The sequence below is a fragment of the Mangifera indica genome, chromosome 7 (genome assembly GCF_011075055.1).
Source record: "Mangifera indica cultivar Alphonso chromosome 7, CATAS_Mindica_2.1, whole genome shotgun sequence".
Taxonomy (NCBI): domain Eukaryota; kingdom Viridiplantae; phylum Streptophyta; class Magnoliopsida; order Sapindales; family Anacardiaceae; genus Mangifera; species Mangifera indica.
This window is the reverse complement of record NC_058143.1, coordinates 9,113,078-9,136,814: the sequence shown is the minus strand read 5'-3', so window position 1 is coordinate 9,136,814 and position 23,737 is coordinate 9,113,078. Positions and strand designations below refer to the sequence as shown.

The 23,737-nt window shown below is 32.6% G+C and overlaps 2 protein-coding genes and 1 pseudogene across 2 annotated transcripts; all 3 read left to right on the top strand.

Moving 5' to 3' along the window:
* Positions 1 to 16,920: 16,920 nt before the first annotated feature.
* On the top strand, positions 16,921 to 18,600 carry LOC123221439 (zinc finger BED domain-containing protein RICESLEEPER 2-like). The gene is made up of 4 exons (XM_044644293.1): positions 16,921 to 17,261; positions 17,343 to 17,466; positions 17,566 to 17,964; positions 18,052 to 18,600. Exons 1-4 carry the CDS (start codon positions 16,921 to 16,923, stop codon positions 18,598 to 18,600), a joined length of 1,413 nt encoding a protein of 470 aa, XP_044500228.1.
* A 30-nt stretch (positions 18,601 to 18,630) lies between these two features.
* LOC123221438 (zinc finger BED domain-containing protein RICESLEEPER 4-like) lies at positions 18,631 to 19,650 on the top strand. Its single transcript, XM_044644292.1, has 4 exons — positions 18,631 to 18,716; positions 18,809 to 19,011; positions 19,088 to 19,497; positions 19,600 to 19,650. The coding sequence occupies exons 1-4, from the start codon at positions 18,631 to 18,633 to the stop codon at positions 19,648 to 19,650; spliced, it is 750 nt and encodes a 249-aa protein (XP_044500227.1).
* A 952-nt stretch (positions 19,651 to 20,602) lies between these two features.
* On the top strand, positions 20,603 to 23,101 carry LOC123221437 (annotated as a pseudogene).
* The last annotated feature ends 636 nt before the right edge of the window (positions 23,102 to 23,737 follow it).

The following is a 23,737-nucleotide window of genomic DNA, read 5'->3' as shown; positions in this document are numbered from 1 at the left end:
GTATTGAGTTGTGTTCTGGTTGATGCCTGAACCACATTTTTAATTTTGTGCGCTTTAAGAGGTAAAAAATTTTTTAACATTGGTTACTTTTAAGTCTATTCACACTGTTTAAAGGATAATTTATGGATTTGAAGAGAGAAAGCGACTTAAATGTCCAAAGAGAGAAACCTTCTTTCTTCTGTTCTTTTTGGCGGGAAATAAATTTCAACAAATAATGCCTACAAATGTTTAGAGTATACTTTTTGTCTACTTGATAACATTTGTTTAATGTCCAAAGAGACTAGTGTTACAATTAATCTGAATATATAAGTTAGACTCAGTCATCAAACCTATGCACCGGATGTGCACGACCACAAGAATATCCTTCATTCCTTTAAAAAAGGTGGACGAACACCCTCTAACATTGAGCATATTGAAAGTTTTGTCAGGGCTTTTGATACATTAATAGTAGAAAACTAATGAGCTAAACATTAAGGGAGAAGACATTCATGCTAAAATGATTTATCAATTTAATTATGATGAAAATAAAAAACAATATTGTAATAATAATAAAAAGTAGACATTTAAGTCACGAGCAGTGCAAGCTAAACATCGTAGCTTTACATAACAAAAGTATTTAACATCCTCTTACCCTTGTCTTTTCACTTTTTTCACTGTCAAAAAAAAAGTTCAAAAATCCTAAACCTTTTTTCTTCTGTTCTTTTTGGTGGGAAATAATTTTCTCGAGGGAAATACAAGACATGAACCAAACACAGCTTATCAGCAATTCTCTTCTCTTTCCTTCCCCTCTTTTCTGTCACACTCCACTTCGCCTCTCTTCTCTTCACAGTCACACTGAATTTCGCCCCTTCTCACAGCTTCTGTAATCTCCTTTCTCTTTATGGTTGATATATTTTGTTGTTTATTCTTTTCATTTTTTCTTACTAAAACATGACAGCGTATTGAGTTGTGTTCTAGTTGATGTCTGAACCACATTTTTAATTTTGTGCGCTTTAAGAGGTAAAGAATTTTTTAATATTGGTTACTTTTAAGTCTATTCACACTGTTTAAAGGTTAATTTATGGATTTGAAGAGAGAAAGCGACTTAAATGTCCAAAGAGAGAAACCTTCTTTCTTCTGTTCTTTTTGGCGGGAAATAAATTTCAACAATTAATGCCTACAAATGTTTAGAGTATACTTTTTGTCTACTTGATAACATTTGTTTAATGTCCAAAGAGACTAGTGTTACAATTAATCTGAATATATAAGTTAGACTCAGTCATCAAACTTATGCACCGGATGTGCACGACCACAAGAATATCCTTCATTCCTTTAAAAAAGGTAGACGAACACCCTCTAACATTGATCATATTGAAAGTTTTGTCAAGGCTTTTGATACATTAATAGTAGAAAACTAATGAGCTAAACATTAAGGGAGAAGACATTCATGCTAAAATGATTTATCAATTTAATTATGATGAAAATAAAAAACAATATTGTAATAATAATAAAAAGTAGACATTTAAGTCGCGAGCAGTGCAAGCTAAACATCGTAGCTTTACATGACAAAAGTATTTAACATCCTCTTACCCTTGTCTTTTCACTTTTTTCACTGTCAGAAAAAAAGTTCAAAAATCCTAAACCTTCTTTCTTCTGTTCTTTTTGGTGGGAAATAATTTTCTCGTGGGAAATACAAGGCATGAACCAAACACAGCTTATCAGCAATTCTCTTCTCCTTCCTTCCCCTCTTTTCTGTCACACTCCACTTCGCCTCTCTTCTCTTCACAGTCACACTCAATTTCGCCCCTCCTCACAGCTTCTGTAATCTCCTTTCTCTTTATGGTTGATATATTTTGTTGTTTATTCTTTTCATTTTTTCTTACTAAAACACGACAGCGTATTGAGTTGTGTTCTGGTTGATGCTTGAACCACATTTTTAATTTTGTGCGCTTTAAGAGGTAAAGAATTTTTTAATATTGGTTACTTTTAAGTCTATTCACACTGTTTAAAGGATAATTTATGGATTTGAAGAGAGAAAGCGACTTAAATGTCCAAAGAGAGAAACCTTCTTTCTTCTGTTCTTTTTGGCGGGAAATAAATTTCAACAATTAATGCCTACAAATGTTTAGAGTATACTTTTTGTCTACTTGATAACATTTGTTTAATGTCCAAAGAGACTAGTGTTACAATTAATCTGAATATATAAGTTAGACTCAGTCATCAAACTTATGCACCGGATGTGCACGACCACAAGAATATCCTTCATTCCTTTAAAAAAGGTAGACGAACACCCTCTAACATTGATCATATTGAAAGTTTTGTTAGGGCTTTTGATACATTAATAGTAGAAAACTAATGAGCTAAACATTAAGGGAGAAGACATTGATGCTAAAATGATTTATCAATTTAATTATGATGAAAATAAAAAACAATATTGTAATAATAATAAAAAGTAGACATTTAAGTCGCGAGCAGTGCAAGCTAAACATCGTAGCTTTACATGACAAAAGTATTTAACATCCTCTTACCCTTGTCTTTTCACTTTTTTCCCTGTCAGAAAAAAAGTTCAAAAATCCTAAACCTTCTTTCTTCTGTTCTTTTTGGTGGGAAATAATTTTCTCGTGGGAAATACAAGGCATGAACCAAACACAGCTTATCAGCAATTCTCTTCTCCTTCCTTCCCCTCTTTTCTGTCACACTCCACTTCGCCTCTCTTCTCTTCACAGTCACACTCAATTTCGCCCCTCCTCACAGCTTCTGTAATCTCCTTTCTCTTTATGGTTGATATATTTTGTTGTTTATTCTTTTCATTTTTTCTTACTAAAACACGACAGCGTATTGAGGCGTGTTCTTGTTGATGCCTGAACCACATTTTTAATTTTGTGCGCTTTAAGAGGTAAAGAATTTTTTAATATTGGTTACTTTTAAGTCTATTCACACTGTTTAAAGGATAATTTATGGATTTGAAGAGAGAAAGCGACTTAAATGTCCAAAGAGAGAAACCTTATTTCTTCTGTTCTTTTTGGCGGGAAATAAATTTCAACAAATAATGTCTACAAATGTTTAGAGTATACTTTTTGTCTACTTGATAACATTTGTTTAATGTCCAAAGAGACTAGTGTTACAATTAATCTGAATATATAAGTTAGACTCAGTCATCAAACCTATGCACCGGATGTGCACGACCACAAGAATATCCTTCATTCCTTTAAAAAAGGTAGACGAACACCCTCTAACATTGATCATATTGAAAGTTTTGTCAAGGCTTTTGATACATTAATAGTAGAAAACTAATGAGCTAAACAGTAAGGGAGAAGACATTCATGCTAAAATGATTTATCAATTTAATTATGATGAAAATAAAAAACAATATTGTAATAATAATAAAAAGTAGACATTTAAGTCGCGAGCAGTGCAAGCTAAACATCGTAGCTTTACATGACAAAAGTATTTAACATCCTCTTACCCTTGTCTTTTCACTTTTTTCCCTGTCAGAAAAAAAGTTCAAAAATCCTAAACCTTCTTTCTTCTGTTCTTTTTGGTGGGAAATAATTTTCTCGTGGGAAATACAAGGCATGAACCAAACACAGCTTATCAGCAATTCTCTTCTCCTTCCTTCCCCTCTTTTCTGTCACACTCCACTTCGCCTCTCTTCTCTTCACAGTCACACTCAATTTCGCCCCTCCTCACAGCTTCTGTAATCTCCTTTCTCTTTATGGTTGATATATTTTGTTGTTTATTCTTTTCATTTTTTCTTACTAAAACACGACAGCGTATTGAGGCGTGTTCTTGTTGATGCCTGAACCACATTTTTAATTTTGTGCGCTTTAAGAGGTAAAGAATTTTTTAATATTGGTTACTTTTAAGTCTATTCACACTGTTTAAAGGATAATTTATGGATTTGAAGAGAGAAAGCGACTTAAATGTCCAAAGAGAGAAACCTTCTTTCTTCTGTTCTTTTTGGCGGGAAATAAATTTCAACAAATAATGCCTACAAATGTTTAGAGTATACTTTTTGTCTACTTGATAACATTTGTTTAATGTCCAAAGAGACTAGTGTTACAATTAATCTGAATATATAAGTTAGACTCAGTCATCAAACCTATGCACCGGATGTGCACAACCACAAGAATATCCTTCATTCCTTTAATGGATTCAGTTAATTTTAACTTTCAGATTGAATTTTTCGACAATCGATGATCTCCAGGCGATGTTTCTTCTTCTCTAGCATCTCTTCCTTCTAGTTGTGTGGCTTCTCCTCCTTCTAGTCGTGCGGCTTCTCCTTCTCTTTAACGCCATCATCGACGTCAAAAAGGAGGAGACATCGCATAGCTAGAAGGAGGAGACGTCGGAGAGGAAGAGACATCACTTGGAGATTATCAGTCGTCGTCGAAAAATTTAATCTGAAAGTTTGGAAACCCTAAGGGGGGAAATGCTGTTTTTGAAAACTTGGGTTAGGAGAAAAATGTTAGTTTTTAAAGTTTAGGGGGAAAATGATATAACTAATGGATTCAGTTAATTTTAACTGTTCATGGGTGGGTAAATGGGATTTTCAAAGTTAATGGAGGGAAACTTGAGAAATTAGCATACTTTGGGGGGGGGGGGGGGGGGGATAAGTCTTTTGGCCTAATATTAATAACAAACTGATCAATAACATTTTATAAAAAAATACGCTACTTCTACAAGTAAGGAGGGTGTATGGGGAGAATTTTCAATCAGAACCCTCTCATGGGTAGTACCTTGTATGAATATATAAAACAAATTGATCAATAACAATTCAGAAAAAAAATATAGTTACAATAATAAATGACAAATCGGATGGGGGAGGTGACGCAACTGAAGGGCCAACCGAAATCCCCTTCATGGCTAGTACCATGTATGAATATATAAAACAAACTAATTAATAACAATTCAAAAAAATATAATAACAACGATAAATGACAAACCTCAAATGGGGGAAGCGATGTAACTGAAGGGTCAACTAATACCCCCTCATGGCTAATACCCTGTACGAATAATAATAATAATTTGATTAATGACATTTCATATAAAATATAGTAATAACATTTCATATAAAATATCGTAAAAACAATGAATTATAGACCTCATATGAGAGACGTAATGGAATCGAAGGGTCAATGGGTGAGGCCTTTCCAACATCATCGTGAGTACCTATATAAAGTTAATATACTTATTAGAAAAATGGGTAAATACAATTTATAGAAAGAATAAATGAGATGTGGCTTTGTCACCTGATCGACTAGAGTTGGATATGTACGCTTGAAGATATCCTTCAAACGAGTTATACGATCCTCTAATTGAGATATCTAAGAAGACATCTGCTCTCGTATGACAAACATCTTGTCGCTCAAACAGGAAATCTCATGTAATATCATATTGCCTCAACTGGCTAAAGCAACATCTAATAGGGATAGAATGAGTGATACAGTCGATGGACACTCATATATGGGGTGATTGGTAGCATGGTCCTGAATGATGGCTAGGGTCTCAACAACAAGATATGTAAAATGCTCCGTAACAAAGGGTTGAATGGGCTTGTCAGGTGTCTTAAGATTAGCGACTTGTATATCAACAGGTGGCATCATCAAAATGTTTTATCTCCTACCAAATAGGGTGCTAAAAAGGATAAGGAAGACTACGAATCCAACATATTTATGTACACAATAATGTTCACATACCATGGTCTAGCTTTCTCAATTGGTGATGGTTGGAATGAAAAATTAACATCATCCTATTTATTTAGATATATAATTCAACCTATTTGCAAACCTTCAAGGCATCAATTAATTAATCAATTAACAATTACATATCTTATCACCGATGAATATAGTTCCCATATGACTCCAAACAGGAACATCTTGCATATGCTACTTGAACATTCATGGAGACACATGAACATCAACCAAGTCCACCTAATTATATAAGGTGTTGATTGTCTCATATATCCAATACTGCAATGTAAACATCAATGGTTAAATTTAATTAATTTTTTTCTTTGCCAATCAATATATATAATCAACAAATATACACTTGCTTGGAATGCAAAGGGGAATCCGTATATGTCATATTTACTCACCTAAGACATTTGACCAAAGCAGATTCTATTACTCACCTAAGACATTGACTCGAATGTTATTTCCAAATCGGAACACCCTATGGATAGGAATTAAATCTGTCCAAGTGATCAATTAATTAGAGACACTTTGTAGATACCTTTTTTCCTCGGTTATTTTTCAGTAACACCATATACAGACAATACAATAAGATCATTTTGACGCTATCGATATCATCATCCTCTCATGGCCTAGTCAAGAAAACACACTCTAAATCATGATATTGTACCTTTTGACATCTTCGAAAATAGGTATCCCTAATCCTATCTCTAGATCCGCGTGGAATATATGATAAAAGTGCAGTGATCCAATTGAGTAGTAACCCGGTCATGAGTGCAAACTCAAATGGGTTGAATCTCACTTCAACCTTATTTATCCTGAACTGAAACTCATCTTTGTCTAAGCCCCGACATAACAATCATAATAGAAATAAGTGCACCAACAATCCACTAAACGTAGTATCGGGTAATCAAAGGAGATACCTAAAGTATGTCCTCTCAAACAATCATAGTTGCTCCAGTGTTAATATGGATCTAATCTTTGATAGTGTGAATTGCTAGACACAATATGTAACCTCTACTCGAAAGTGTCATGAGATATCTTGGATTCTTAATTCACTATCTTCATATTTTCTTTTATGAGAAATATCCTATTAAAGAAATTTAAAATTTATAAGAATTTCATTAAAAAAATAGAGATGGAAATGACAAATATAAAAAAAAAAAACAGACTTAAAATTCAAAAACTACACATTGAAATACCCTAGAATGACAAAAACTGAAAAATCAAATGAAAATTTAAAAATTACATGTGAAAATATCTTAGATTTGAAAAAAATCGAAGAATTGGACTGAAATTTGAAAACTACATGTCTACAAACTTTAAAATGACAAATATTAAAAAACAAAATTGAAATTCGAAAACTATATGTTGAAATACCTTAAAATGTCAAAAACCCAAAAATCAGATAGAAATTCAAAAAGTACAAGTTGAAATATCCTAAAATGATAAAAATAAAAAAAAAGACTTGAATTTCGAAAACTAAACATTGAAATACCCTAAAATGATAAAAACCAAAAAATCAATCTGAAATTTGAAAAGTAAATGTTGAAATATCATAGAATGACAACAATAGAAAAATTGGACTAAAATTTGAAAACTACACATCCAAAACCTTAAAATGACAAATATTGAAAAATAAAACTAAAATTTGAAAACTACACGGTAAAATACCCTAAAATGTCAAAAATAAAAAAATTATTCAGAAATTCAAAAAGTACAAGTTGAAATATCCTAAATTGACAAAAATAAAATTGTTCAAAAATTAAACGTTGAAATATCCTAAAATGACAAAAATAAAAAATTGATCTGAAATTCAAAAAGCACATATCCAAATACCCTAGAATAACAATAATAAAAAAATTAAACTAACATTTGAAAACTACATGTCTAAAAACCTTAAAATGACAAATATAAAAAAAAAAAATTGAAATTCAAAAATTATACGTTGAAATATTCTAGAAAATCAAAAACTAAAAAATCACTTAGAAATTCAAAAATATAAGTCGAAATATCTTAAAATGGCAAAAATAAAAAAATAGACCTAGATTTTGAAAATCAAACGTTAAAATACTCTAGAAGGACAAAAATTGAAAAATCAATTTGAAATTAACAAAATATATGTCAAAATACCCTAGAATGATAATAATAAAAAAATTGGACTAAAATTTGAAAACTACATATCTAAAAATCTTAAAATGACAAATATTGAAAAAAGGAACTGAAACTCGAAAACTATGCATTCAAATACCCTAGAATGTCAAAAATCGAAAAATTGTTTGGAAATTTGAAAAGTACAAATTGAAATATCCTAAAATGAAAAAAATAAAAAAAATACTCGGAAACTAAACTTTGAAATAACTTAGAATCGAAAAACCCAAAATATCGATCTGAAATTCGAAAATTACATAAGAAAACAGGTTTAGAAAGCACAAAAATAAAGAAATAGACCTACAAGTCGAAAAACCCTAAAACGGTAAAAACAAATATGAAATTCAAAAACTAAACATTAAAATAGCTTAGATGACAAAAACCAAAAAGTAGATCTGAAATTCAGAAATTACATCAAAAATGGGCCTAAAAAAACAAAAAAAAGATCTCAAATTCGAAAACTACTCATTGATGAATCCTAAAACAAGAAAAACATATATGAAATTCTAAAACTACACGCCAAAAACCCTTAAAAGCAAAAAAAATCAATTTGCCCCCTTATATATTTTCTACACTCTCAAGGGTCCTATAATTTTTCTTTACCTCCCTATCAATTTTTTTATTTCTCACAGGTCCTATAGTTTTAAAAAATTAAATTTTCCCCTACCCGTAGTATTCCTGTATGTTCTCCGAATCACTCTTGGGGTTACTATTCAAAATACCCTCTCCCCCGGGGTTTCCTCCACTCTCCCCTACTAATTCAAAGATCACATTCTGCCCCCTTTCACGTGGCATCGTTCCAACTCGGGGGAGATTTTATTCATCCTGAGGAAACTTGGGGTCCTTTTGGGTGAATCTTTGACAAAACTAAGGTATTTTTAGGCCAAAAGTCGTCATTTCAGTCTCCAATTTTAACAAAAATCAAACCTACACCTTCTATAACACAATGGCCCTCAAAAAATCATCCAAAACAAGCAAGAATCAACATATTTTATGCATTGTTCTAAATCAAAAACTCAGCATTCAACACTTAAAGTCTTCATCAAATCAGAATAATTCTAACAACAAAATGATTCAAACAAGAGTAAAGATGATGCACTAATCTTCTTTGCCATTTCGGTCATCGAAAAACACGAACTATGTCGACGAAATTCCAAAGAAGTTGAACAAATGTTGAACCCGTGAGAGACCCTATGATTTTCTCTGAATTCCAATAGTGATTTGGGGAAATTTTGGGTAGGGATATGAAATATTTTTTTGTTTATATATAAGGGGATTTTGGTCATTGCAGCTAAATAGGGCATTTTTGCTTAATATTTAACTTTTAGGGCAATTTCCTTATGCCCTATTGTTTTGGCTAATTCATTTAATTTTCGCAAATATAATTTACTTAGTTAATTTTTTCTCTTATTTTATAAATGAAAGATTATATAAGTAAATGAGGAGACTCTAATAGCATTTACAATTGCACGGCTGAATTTCAGTCAAAATATTTAATAACATAAGAGTAGACATAGGTTCTTAAGAGGTGAGCAAAATGTAATACCCTACCTTGAGTATCTTATCTTTCGAGATAAAGTACTATTAAAATCTAAGTATATATGTAATGTTCAACCATTATACATCAAAGTATAATAAAATCTACATGCAATAAAATCATTTAATCTATATATCATCTCAAGTCTTTATTAATAGAATAAAAACTAAGTCTCATATCATCCCCAAGCATATAATATAACATTTCAAATCTCATAAACAATGTACTAGAAATATAAATAAAATATCTAATCAAAGTCATACCAAATCGCCATCATGACTATCTATGCCTATGAATTAATCTCTCACATGTTGTTCCATCACTTACACATGCAAACCATATTATCTAAATAACAAATACAAGACTTGTAGACTACATGAGTCAAGAAACAAAAAATCATGAAGGTCACAAATTTAGCAATTACATGCAAATTGTAATAATTTGTCATGGTAACACATGCAAGCGATATTCGCATATGCAAAACGCATTCATCTAACAACAAAATTCATGCAACCACTTTAATTAGGAAATAAGAATCAAGAACCATGTCAAACTTCAACAAGTACAACAAGGAAAAATATGTCACAAGCAACTAGTATCATGCCAAGAATTCATGCTAACAATCATAATAACAAGAATTAAACACAAGTATTCAAGAGCAGGCCAAGATTTTAGCAAAAATTCATGCAAAATTGACAGAGAATCAAAAGGTCAAAGTAAGATGAGCATGGATGAGCTTATTGAAAGTTTATTAACTTTTTAGATTAAGAAAAAGCCTAAGGAGGAGGAGACTAAAACAAAGAAGAACATTGCCTTGAAAGTAGAAAATGATGAGAATGATTCTTCATTGGATAAGGAAGGCATGAGTTTTCTTACAGGGAAATTCAACAAATTCCTTTTAAGAAGCAAAGGAAATAACTTCTCCAAATCAAAATACACAGAGGATAGTGATGATGAAGTGATACACTATGAATACAAGAAGTCTGGTCACATTTGATAAGAGTATCCTCAACTCATGAAGAGGAGGAAGGAGAAGAAGCTTAAAAGAAGGTTCTTATGACCACTTGGAGTTAAAGTGATAATTCAAGTGATAAAAATGAGCCAGAGCATGGCAGAGCTAATCTATACTTTATGGCCATAGTGAATTGGAGGAAGAGGTCAATAACTCTAACTTTTACTCTTTTATTGAATTACAAGAAACGTTTAATCGTTTAATGGATGAATATAAATGCATGAGTGTTAAAACTACAACTTTAAGAAAGCAATTGGCATGCATTAATAATGATAATGAAAATTTTTTGAATGAGCAAGCTAAAATTAAGAAAGAACTTGAAACAATTAAAAATAATTTAGCATCAAATGAGTTAGAAAAGTTTAGATGTGAAAATGATGCATTACATGTGAAAATAACTAACTCAAATGATATTTTTGATAAATTTAAGATCAATATAAAAAGATTAGATGAGATGCTTGCATATCAAATATGTGCATTAAACAAAGAAGATCTGGGTCATAATGGAAGTAATCCTTTTACTAAATCATATAGGCCATTAAAGATTAATCATTTATTGCATTTAAAATACAAGTTTTGTGCTTTCATTTAACATATTATTAGAAAGTGTCTAATTAGAAATGACGAACTATTCAAAATAAAAGGAGATTGAAGACTAACATTGATAAACCCAAAACCATTTGGGTACCAAAGAAATCGTAAATTTATTTGTAGGTGTGCTTTGTAGCATTGAAATCAAAATGTTGCAAAATGAATGACTATGCAAGGAACATAACCTAGTAATGAAGAAGGTATAACATCAAGGCTTTTTAAAAATTGAAACCTTTCATTCCATATGAAATCTTAAGACCTCAAGTAAGTTTCTAAATTCCCTTATATTTAATAACCACGTGTTTTGATTGAATTATTTAATAACTATGTGATTTAATAACCATGTGCTTTAATTAGAAATGGCAAACCATTCAAAATAAGGAGGGTTTGGGTTTCCAAAAGGAGATTGAAGACTAACATTGATGGACCCAAAACCATTTGGGTACCAAAGAAATCTTAAATTTATTTGTACCTATGCTTTGTAGCATTGGAATCAAAATGTTGCTAAATGAATGACTATGCTAGGCACATAACCTAGTAATGAAGAAGGTACAACATCAAGGCTTTTTGAAACTGAAACCCTTCATTCCATATGAAAGTTTGAGACCTCAAGTAAGTTTCTAAATTCCCTTATATTTAATAACCATGTGCTTTGATTGAATTATTGAGTTGGTTGATTGATTGTGTTGAGATACACATCTTAATGTAAATGCTTGAATGAATATTGTTCTGAAGTTTTATTTTTGATTCATTCATTTGATATATGTTAATGTGTCTCATGAAAATTGTATGGAAATGTCAAAATTGATATAGGATTTAGATGTTTCAAATACGTGTATACTATTGTATGAATATATGAATGTATATTTTTTGATATATTTTTGTTGAATGTACTTTAACATGGTAATAATTATATTTGAAAGATGCATTTGAATTGGTTGAATAATCTCACCTAAATTGTTTAATGATGCATTATAGTTCCATATTTTTTAAAATTGCTCAAGTGTTGATGTATTTTTTTAAAGGTATATAAATATGTGATATTTAATAATTGGTTGCATAAAAGTGTTTAATATTTATTATAAAATCCAGTCAAATCAATCTGAACTTGTGTTCAAAATCAATCAAAACTTGATTTACAAAAGTATTCCTCAAAATGAATTAAGATATCCAAAATTTGTATCTTGAACTGTTTTGATTCAATGCATAAATCATATGTTTCATTGCATAGTATTTAATTTCAAATTTTTTGAAAAATCGTGCGTTTCATTACATGAATGCTTATTCATATTTTTCGGTCAACAATTTATGTAAAATGTTAAATGTTTTTCAAATTGAAATCTTTGCATACACTACCTGTACATGTAGTATATGCTCGTGTGCTTCTAGTTTGAAATTGTTTTTCAAAATTTGGCTTAGATGACCATGTTGGTAAATTACATGCCCATGTACTTTTGGAATTTTTAAGTTTTTGAAATTGTGCAAACACATGCTCGTGTGTACGCATACACACACCCATGTATTGGATATTTATAAGGAAAATTTGGTTTTCAAAATTATTTTGTATAACATAAAAACCCTAGTGACATTCTGCATAATTTCTCTTTGCCATCTCTCGGCACTTGTCCATTTCTTGGCCAAATTAGGGTCAACCATCTCATCTTTGATAGCTGCACGCTTCAATCATGACCAAAAGTAGCCCTAAGAGTCTCAGCATCTCCTTTTTCAGTCATTAAATGCTCAATTTTGGCATAAATCCAAAAATTAGAGATGGGTTCAAAGAAGAAAATGGCGGCTTAACAGTCATACAATAATTTCAACATTGCAATGAAGATCATGACACAATGAAACATGCTTAGAAAAAATTCAACTAAAAGGTACTTTTCATGGCCATTGTATCGACATGAATTTTATGAACAAAATTAGTCTTGAAAATTAATTGATGGAAATTATAAGAACAATGAGATGGGAAACATTGTTTTTTTATGAATTTTTTGGAGTTGTTTGATGATGGATATTGCGTCATATTCCATGGATGATGTTTATTGACTTGAAGTTGAAATGTATTGAATTGATGTTACTTGAGATTGAATTGATGGTGTTCTAAAAGAAGTTTGGTTGGATTGAATTGATAATATTTGTATCTTTTGAAAAAGGAATTTCTCAAAAATATAGAGAGTACCATGCCAAATTTTTTTTCAAAATTTTATCAAATGTACTTTAACACCAAAACTTGGTAAAAATATTTGTTAAATTATGTTAAACTACAAGGAAACATATAGACATTGAGTAAGTGGTAGCATTTTTTTTAATTGGTATTGTCTAACCTTGAATTGGTAATCTAATGGAAAATTAAGATTTAATTTATCTTTCCATATTATTTTTAATTAATGCCAAAAAGAGGGAGTGATATGTTGAATTAAAATTTTATTTATTGAGAAGGCTAAAAGAAATATTAGAATTGACAAAATTGCATTTTTCAATCTTGATAAACATTTTGACAATTTGTGCAAAAAGTTGATAATGTTAAGGAGAACATTTTTTAATTACTTTTTCTTTTTTACTTGTTAAAATTTTGATTCATACTAGGTTTCTTTATCAATAATCAAAAAGGGAAAGTTGTTGGACTCTTGAGTGTTTTGATGATACTAAAAACACAAGTTTGAATGTCTAACATTGTCTAAAGGATGTGTGAAAACATTCACAATTTGAAAATTGTAAAAGGACATGCACACCTGTGTATATCACTTACGTGCCCATATATTAAGCCAAACATAAGGAAGAAGTGTTCGTGTAGCCTCTGTGTGTAATTTTGGGTGCAGTCAACACAATACACAACCATGCCTCTTACAACACACACTCTTATATTTATGGGTTCAAGAGCACAAGAAGTTTTCATCGTGCTTTATGAATAATTGAAAGAAAAAAAAGATGCACACTTGTGTTTATGAGGAACACACTCGTGCATAAAGTTAGGTATTTTGCTTCTTCTTCTCTTCCCATTTGATTCCTTATGGTTGCCTCTAAAAATTTTGGAAGAATATTAGATATGAGGGTAGAATGGTCATGCTTCATCATGGAACATCCGTGCATACAAATTTCAAGAAGAGAATTTGACCATTGGGAGTTCTGACCAAGGTTTGATTGAGCACAGAAAAAAAGAAATTTAAGTGATACACGCCCTTGTATCACAGTTATACATCTATGTATCATCAATTTCAAGAAAAAAATGTTGCTTTTGAAGCCCAACAGATCTATTATTCCATCCAACAGTCATATGTGCTATTTTAGGTCTCCAATACTATAAATTGAAAATCATTTGAAGTGAAATATGTTAGAGATTATTCATGTAAAATCTAAAGCTCTCTTCTTCTCTAAGCTCATAACTCATACTATTGAGAGAAACTTGTATTCATTCTATGTATCAACTTTTGTAGACACATTTATAATCATTTTTCTGTATTAAAAAAACATTTGGGTGAAATCTTGGATAATCTATTTTAGTAGGTGTAATCTTAGAAAACTATTATATGTGGGCAAAATTTAGAAGAACTATTATGAATAGACGTTATCATTATAAGTAAAACTAGGGCTGGATTCGAGCCGAGCTGGCTCGAGTTTGAAATCGAGTTCGGCTCGAATGAGCCCGAAACGAGCCAGGTATTAACGAGCTCGAACCCAAGCTCGAGCTTTAAGTTTCGAAGGAATCGAGCTCGAGCCCGAATACGAGCTGGAAGCGAACAGCTCGCTATGGCTCGCGAGCCACTGGCTCGTTACATGTCACGAGCCAGTGGCTCGTTATGGATCACGAGCCAGTGGCTCGTTATGGATCACGAGCCAGTGGCTCGTTATGGCTCGCGAGCCGAGTCGCTTGACTTGGCTCGTGAGCCAATTCTTATTTAACCAAAAACGGCAAACGGTGCCGTTTTTGGTTAAAATAAGAACATAATTCTCATTCCCTTTAAACATGTTTATTTTTCCAGACTACTAGTCGCGCTTCCAGACTTCCAATTCTAGACCTACGCACACGTAAAAACTCTCCTCCAACCAAACTCCAAGCTTCAGACTTCCAGTTCCAAACCAGAGTCCAGCCCTCTGCCATCTGAAGTGTCAGCCTGCAGCTGCTCTCCAGTTCCGTCGACAAGGGTTTCTCAAGCGATTATGTTCAAGTCTTCTGACGTCACGTGCCAATAGCAGATTCCAGCGATCGAGAGTTCTACGACGAGAAGTTTGACGACGACAGCGACGTGGACGACACAAATATATTTCAGGTTTGTGTTTTTCCATTTTTTCACTTTCAATTTTATAATTTTTGCCTTAAATTGATTGAACCCTAACTTTGGAATTAGGGTTTCTGAATTGGGGGTTTTTAATTTTTTAATTTTTAATATAAAATTTATTGTTGAAATTACGCTGTTGGGGTTGGATGTATAGATGGTTGTTGTGCTACTGTCTATGGTCAAAGAATTAATTGACGCTATTGGAAAATTAGAATATCTGTTGAATTAATCAGTGGCCTGTTGTCGCCCCTACCAACTCAGCTATCTTTTATCAATTTAAGGCCAAATAGTTATGTCCCACCCAAGGTTAGGAGATATCTTAAAAATTTTGTAAGCTTCCACTGGCATTCAGTACCTTTAATAATTCTGATTAGTTTTAGTTTAAAGGCCAAAAGACCCATTCTAAAGAAAGGTTTAGTTGGTTATCAAACTTTTCCGTGGTAAGTTTTGAAAATTTAAATATCTTTATGATAATTATTAAATTTAAAAATATAATTATTATTTAATTAGTAAAATTAAAAAAAAAAATATCTCATTACTTCATCTTACTTTTTAAAACTTATAATATCTCTCTTAATCTAAATTTTAAGAAATTATATTTTTTCTCTTAAAATTTATTTTTCTTTCCTACTTTTTTTAAGCAGTTTCTCTGATTACATTTGTTCTCTCCCTTGATGTTCCCTCTCTCAGTGCCAAAGTGAGATGAAGGAGACACCTTTCAGTAGTCCATTTTTTAATATAAAATTTTATTGTTGAAACTATGCTGTTGGGGTTTTTAATTTTAGGGTTTACTCGAGTAGATCTAAGTTTTTTTTCAGTTCTGATGTTCAATGTTTCATGATCTTTGATAATTTGTTCACAATGTTTAGTATATGGATTTGAGTTCAATGTGCAGATCTACTTGTCGGTGTTACTGCTTGCATTCAATTTGATGTTCATGTATAATTTGATTCCTGAAGTAGATCCAATTTGTTATAATCTGTTACTGATCATTGCAATCTTGTTTGCTATATGTTCAAATTTGTTGTGGTTGCTATGTTGTGTCATGCATCATTAAAGATCCACTGTAAGTTAGTGTACTTTGTTTAGGTCTATATTCTACAGTTTTTGTGTTTGAAGAGAAATCTAATCATTTCACTATCTGTGGAGGTTAAATGCAGGCTGTAATTTTTTTTAAAGCTGTATCACTTTTGTTTGTTTTCTTTTATGCATGTTAAATCGATTGTGTCTGCTTCCAGTATTTTTTGCTGTTTGATTACTTGTTGTTGGGTACCAAATTTGACTAATTTGATGAAGTATGATCCTGGATACTGCTTCAAAAAAAAAAAGGCTACTTGCATGTTGTATCTCTCTTAATTTGGTTAACCTTATGTCTCAATACTATGTACTCATATGATCCGTGAAACTATAGGATTGATCAATTTAATTTTTGTGAGACCTGATTTAATACTAAACTGTTCTAATCCTTTGTCTCATTTAAACTAGTAATATATCTTTGTTTTCTATGTTCTGTATCCTAGGAAGAATTAAAGTGTTAACTACTTAAACTGGAATTATGATTATTCCTTTTAGCTTTGTGCTGTTATTGAAATTATGTTCATGTATCTAACTGGGTTGTATTTTTAAATTTTTATTTAAATTGTATCTAACCGTTGGCATGTGATTGTGGTGTAGAATATGACATCAAGAAGAGTAGAACCCTCCGGAGCAAGTCGAGCTTCATCTCAAGCATCGACTGCAAGCACAATGGCTCCTTCTGTATGTGCATCTGTTAAGAGAAAATCGGTGCAAATTGAAGCACCTATTGATGATGTGGATATTGATCTAGCTGTAATAGGAGATTTTGATGTCTCAGCTTCAAGTGAAGAAGCTGAAGCAACTGAACGTCCTAAAAGCCAAATGGAAGCACCACCTCCTGTTATTCCATCTACTAAGATGAGGAAAACATCAGCTGTTTGGGAGTGTTATCCCAAAGATAAGTTTGTTACTATTGGCTATGCTACATATGCGGTTTGCAAGTATTGCCAAAAAAAGCTGAAATTGCAAAAGACCAAGGCTACTTCCCATTTGACATGACATATGGGTCAATGTGTTGAAAGGAAGAAAGCAATGGGGAAAGACTTGGTCGTAGGGGGACAAACAATTTTGGGGTTTGAGCGTTCAACCTTAGGGGTGCCTACTCCAACTGTGGTGAAAACAAAGACTAGTTATGAGCATCCGAAGGTTAGTTTGAGTTTAATTATTACCGTATATTATTACTATAAAATTGTTATGAAATTAATTGTATTAACTAATGCAATGATTATGATGTTGGTGTTTCAGGTTCGAGAGGCATTAGCCCACATGGTTATGATATCAGAATTGCCGTTTAATTTTGTCGAGCACCCTGACTTCATTAATTTTTGTCACGTTCTGCAACCTCTTTATGAAAAAGTTGGAAGAAAGCAAGTAAAAGCTGATTGCTTTAGGGTTTATCAAGCAGAGCGTGAGAGATTGAAGAAGGTTTTTGAGGAGACTAGAAGGATCAGTATTACTACTGATCTTTGGAAGTCAGATCATCAAAGTATTGAGTACATGGTACTCACAGCGCATTGGGTGGACCAGTCGTGGTCCTTAAATAAACAAATTATAAATTTTGTGCACCTACCTCCACCTAGGAGAGGAATAGACATTGCAGCAGCAATATTTGACTGTCTAAAGGGTTGGGGGATTGAACATAAGGTAAAATCAAATTTGTAAATTGTTTATCAAAACACATATAATTTTATTGCATATCATTTCATTAATATTTATTATTTTTGTTTGTAGGTGGAAACTGTCACAGTTGACAATGCTTCTGCAAATGATAATTGTGTTAAAAGATTGAAAGAAGATTTTCAAATGCAGAGATCACTGTTGTGTGATGGAAAACTTTTCCATGTTAGGTGCACTGCCCATATTGTAAATTTGTTAGTTCAGGATGGGGTGGCCGTGATTAAACCCATCATAGACAATGTTCGGGAAAGTGTGAAGTTTGTAAAAGCTAGTGAGGCAAGGCAAAAAACTTTTGCCAAAATTGCTATGCAGTGTGGAATTAAAGAGAGGAAATTAGTTTTGGATTGTGCTACACGATGGAATAGCACATACAAAATGCTAATGACAGCACTGCAGTTTAGAGAAGTCTTTCTTCGGTTTATGTTTGTTGAGTCGAGCTATATATATTGCCCGACAAGGGAAGAGTGGGAGAGACTGGAGGTCGTCTGTGACTTTTTGGAAATATTTGATGATATAACAAAATTAATTTCTGGGTCACAGTATACCACTGTAAATAGATACTTTCAAGAAGTGTTTAGGATAAAAGAGGTCTTGAGAGAGTGAGAATTTGATGAAGATTATTCTATATCAATGATGGTACGAGCAATGTCAGAAAAATTTGACAAATATTGGGGTGAGGAGAATTTCCTTATGGCGATTGCTAGCATCATGGATCCCAGGTAATTAATTTACAATTGATTGGGTTTATTATAATATATATGTATATAAAGAACATGTTTCTAACTAATTAGTTTGCTTGTGATGATTTCAGGATAAAGTTTTTTATGATTACTTTGGCATTTCCCACTTTATATGGTGAAGAAAATGCCCCTGTGGAGATAGAAAATGTCAAAAAGGGGTTAGAAAAATTATACGGAGAATATGTTGACATGTTGTCATCAAGAAATTCATCAACCGCACTTGCACATCCACAACATCAGCCAAAGACCCAACAAGCACCATCAAGTACATCAGGTACATTAGATCATTGATTCATTGTCATTAAATGAAACTTTATAACATATCATAAGTTCTAACATTTAATTTGTAGGTAAATCATCAAGCTCTCGATATTCAGAGACTAGACATTATAGTCCTGTATATAGTTGGATGGGTTTGAAGGATCATAAGGAGAAAACATACTCAGGAGAAACTAAGAAGTCTGAGTTAGAAATGTATTTGGACGAACATTGTGTTGAGATACCTGAGGATGTCAACTCAGCGGACTTTAATGTGCTTCACTGGTGGAGAGACAATCAATATAAGTATAAAGTGCTTTCACAAATGGCAGTCGATATTTTAGCAATTCCTATTACAACAGTGGCTTCGGAGAGCGCATTTAGTGCGGGTAGTAGAGTGATAGATATGTACAGGTCAACTCTATCTCCAGAAATAGTCAACATGCTTATGTGTGGAGCTGATTGGATGAGAACACGTTATAATATGAAGAAACAAGATGAGGTAGTCAATAACTTATCACAACTATATGATCTTTAAATTGATTTTTCATTTAACTGTTGGTGGTATGATTAATAGCTTTCATTAATTTTTAATTTCTTGAAGATTGAAGTTGAAAACGAGATTGCTGAGATTATCTTGCCAAATAAATTATGACTGGGTTGCCTAATGAGCAAAATTATCAGGGAGAAAATTATCTATCAGTGGCTGTGACTTGCCTCATCAGAAGGGGTGCTCATTTATTCAAGCAGTTCTTAATGGTAAACCCCTAAAATCCACACCTTAGCAAGCTTTGTAAAAGATCTAAATTCTTCATGATAAAGTTACATAAACATGTGTATTGTATGGCTGCATTTATGCAAGAAAGTCTAAATTTTAGAGAGTTCAATTTTACTGCAATTTCATAGTTCACTGTTTTCTTGACATTTCAGTCAATGGAGGTGCAAGACATATGTAAATCTGATCTACATAATATAATCTAAATGGATGCATGTAGATATTTGTATGCATAGAGTCAATTGCTTTTGTAAGGTTACAAATCAACTTGAACTCTTTCTGTATCTGCTGGAGGCCGTATTACAATAGAGGGTTTATGAATCTCAGCCTGCATTTCTTCAGCTTTTCCCATTTGACACGAAATTTTTATTCTATTGACCTTAGCAACAGACTTGTTTGCAGTTTCAACATCAGAATTAACCTGTTGTTGGTCAGAACTTGGCACAGGTAAAAAAGCAAGTTTATCTGAAAGCTTATAATTGGAGCCACATTTGAATTTCACCGGGACAACTTTCGCCTTTGAACTAGATTTCTCATCCTCAGACGCATCAACAACAGTAATTTTTGTAGCACTTTTGGATATGAGCTTCTTTTTAAGATTTTTTGGTTGAGACTGACTTGAAGGATCCAGAGAGTTGGATTTAGCAGAAGCTTTTTCAGAATCTGCAGTTTCAAGCTGTGTATCTGGATCTGCTCGATACTTAGGACAGTTTTTATTGGTCCTCATATGTCCAAACTGATTCATCAAAAGGTATACAATCAACTTGATAACATATTCTAAAGAATAAATAAACTCTATGCTGTCATTGCTTGTCATACTGGGATTTTATTGATGAAATGTTTAGAAAGCTCTCCTAGATTTGAAACTTACCCAGACATTGGACAGGCTGCTTTTGGAAAACCTGGTCATTGCTTGTCATTGCTTATGGCTTTGAAGAAGGACAAAGATCGGTATGCAACATTTCTTAATTATCTTGACATGTTGATCCTGTTCATGTGTGTGTATGAGAGTGTAATTATAACTTTTGGGCGATTTCTACTTAAGTTACAGCAGTTACATTATTTTGTGCTCTGATTAACAAATTGTATATCTGACTGGAACATGTTTGGTGTTGAGGAATTTAATTGCACAATTAAAATTACTTTAAATATTTTTATGCTAACAGATCAATTTTCCAAGGGGTATTTGAATGATAGCATGCATCAAATGGACTATGTTAACGGAACATTTGAAACAGCCTTTGTCCTCTTTAAGTTGCAAAGATTGAGGGAAAACGTTTTGCTGTCTGCATGCATCCAGAATTCATGTTCTGATTATATTGTGTAATAATGCCATGTTAATCTTCTTATTCCATGTTGCAGATTTACGAGATACACAATTACATCTCTGGAGAAAAATTACAAGCCCCAGCTGTATGTTGAGCCGGATCTTGGGATACCTCTTGACCTGCTTGACCTTAATGTTTACAAGTATTATTTCTTACCAGTTTAAACTTGTTTAAGAATCTTATAATTTTTTTAATCAAGGCCAACAGTCCTGATTGTTGTATTTTCTGCATGTTTAATTAGTCCTCCCAAGGGTGTCAGAATACCTCTTGCTCCAAAAGATGAAGAGTTGTTGCGTGATGATGATGTGGTTACCCCCGTAAAGATAAGAAAGATGGTATAAGGAAAAAAGAACGGCCGACTGATAAAGGTGTTTCTTGGCTGGTTAAGACTCAGTATATTTCTCCTCTTAGCATGGAATCAACAAGACAGGTACTTGATAAGAGAACTATTTATTTCATATTTTTTTGAAAAATACTGGTGAAAGCTTTGCTGTAACAAATACATTGATTTTTGCAGTCTTTGACTGAAAAACAAGCAAAAGAACTGAAAGAGAAGAAGGGAGGCCGTAACATTTTAGAAAACCTTAATGATAGGTTTGTTCTATCCAAACTTGTCTATTTGAACAAGTATAAGACCTTAAAAACATTATGAGGGAACTTTCCTTTTTTTAACTGAGAATGTTGAATATATTTGCAGGGACAGACAGATTAAGGACATTGAAGCATCATTTGAGGCATCAAAGCTGCGTCCTATTCATTCAACCAATAAAGATTTACATCCTGTTAAGATTTGGCCTCTGATACCTGATTCTGAGAGGTGTGAACAATTTTGTGCCTTCAATTTTTTTGGTTTTTTCTTTATAGCAATCATGTTCAAATAGTGATTAGTTTCTCCTTTTATTGGAAGGAAGATATAGAAACCAACTACTGGTGAATTCAAGATTTTCATAGCTTGTGTTGTTTTAAATACAAGGCTGAATGATCTGTTTTAAATTCAAGATTTTCATAGCTTGTCCCAGTTCAAGTCAAGATTTTAACTTAAAACATTTCAATATTTACCTTTTTCTAGTCTCTCCTATATGGCTATGATACTATATTGATGGTCTCATTCCACTTGGTATATTGCAGGCTATTATGAAAAGTTATGTGGCAACAGGCTCTAATCCAGCTAACCCTGATAAATTTCTGGCATACATGGTCCCATCCTTAGATGAGGTAGATATTGCTTGTGTAAATTTCCACACATTGTCTTGGAACAGTTCATACAGTAATATACGTCCTGCTGGCGTTTTTAATTATTAGTCTTTCTAATGGCAGCTGTCGAAGGACATGTATGACGAGAATGAAGATGTCTTATTTTCTTGGGTTCGTGATTCACTGGGATGTACATTCATCGATTTTAAACATTCTGCCTAGCATATTTACATTTTGGTTGTTTGTGAATTGAATATTTGCGCTCGAAATATCTTCTTTCCAACAGGTGCGGGGTGAAGATACTGATTATCCAACATCATACCTTGTTTCCTTTGATGATGATGAAGCTCGCTATATGGTATACACTTGAATAGGATTTATGTTTCCATTGCACTTGTTTTCTGATGGTAGGATCTGTGGTTCTTACTCTTGTCAAAATGATGCAGCCTCTCCCCACAAAACTTAATTTGAGAAAGAAGAGGGCCAGGGAGGGGAGATCTAATGAGGATGTTGAGCATTTTCCTGCATTGGAACCAGTGGATTAAAACTTAAGTACTCACCATGCTTGCCGGCATCTTACAGCTTCCTGACGAACAGTTCACTTTGGGTCATCTAGGGCCTTTGATATCACTTGTAATACATTGATTTTTGCAGTCTTTGACTGAAAAACAAGCAAAAGAACTGAAAGAGAAGAAGGGAGGCCGTAACATTTTAGAAAACCTTAATGATAGGTTTGTTCTATCCAAACTTGTCTATTTGAACAAGTATAAGACCTTCAAAACATTATGAGGGAACTTTCCTTTTTTTAACTGAGAATGTTGAATATATTTGCAGGGACAGACAAACTAAGGACATTGAAGCATCATTTGAGGCATCAAGAGATACTAAGTTGAATATATTTACAGGACATTGAATAAAAAAATATTATTTATTTAATCAAGAGATAGAAATGTGATTCACTCTACAAATGTCAACAATTTATTAAGTATGGCTTGTGAATAGTGATAACTAGGCTTCATTGGCCAAGTCACAAGGATGTTCTTCCACAATTCAAGCAATAAAGAGTCAAAAGGTCTCTGAAATGGTAAATATACAGTGTACGGTACTGTATTCACCATGCCTATCTGAGACCATGCAGCCAAATGTAGCCAAATGTTCTTGCAACGATGGTCACAATGAGTGATTCTTCATCTTCTTAAAAATTGGAAAGCTCAAAATCAAATACCTATGCCTCCAAATTGCTATCAAGCAAATTGTTGCTTGACTTTATGTCACTGTATGATCCCAGGAGAACAGTCAAGATGCAAGTAATAATATTACATTTCCTACGAAAACAAGGAAGAAGAATAATTACTAACATGGAAATTTTTGTTTGATTCGATTGAAACATAATCTGAAAGTGCAAAACTTTGTTCATATATAGGTAATCTGTCTGAAGTATAAGG

What these genes read in the sequence shown, in the direction of transcription:
- LOC123221439 (XM_044644293.1), top strand. Translation starts at nt 16,921, where the DNA reads ATGACATCAAGAAGAGTAGAACCCTCCGGAGCAAGTCGAGCTTCATCT. An exon ending in GCTACATATGCGGTTTGCAA is followed by an intron (nt 17,262 to 17,342) that starts GTATTGCCAAAA and finishes ATGTGTTGAAAG; the next exon opens with GAAGAAAGCAATGGGGAAAG. An exon ending in GTTGGGGGATTGAACATAAG is followed by an intron (nt 17,965 to 18,051) that starts GTAAAATCAAAT and finishes TTTTGTTTGTAG; the next exon opens with GTGGAAACTGTCACAGTTGA.
- LOC123221438 (XM_044644292.1), top strand. Translation starts at nt 18,631, where the DNA reads ATGGTACGAGCAATGTCAGAAAAATTTGACAAATATTGGGGTGAGGAG. An exon ending in GCTAGCATCATGGATCCCAG is followed by an intron (nt 18,717 to 18,808) that starts GTAATTAATTTA and finishes TGATGATTTCAG; the next exon opens with GATAAAGTTTTTTATGATTA. An exon ending in ATATGAAGAAACAAGATGAG is followed by an intron (nt 19,498 to 19,599) that starts GTAGTCAATAAC and finishes AATTTCTTGAAG; the next exon opens with ATTGAAGTTGAAAACGAGAT.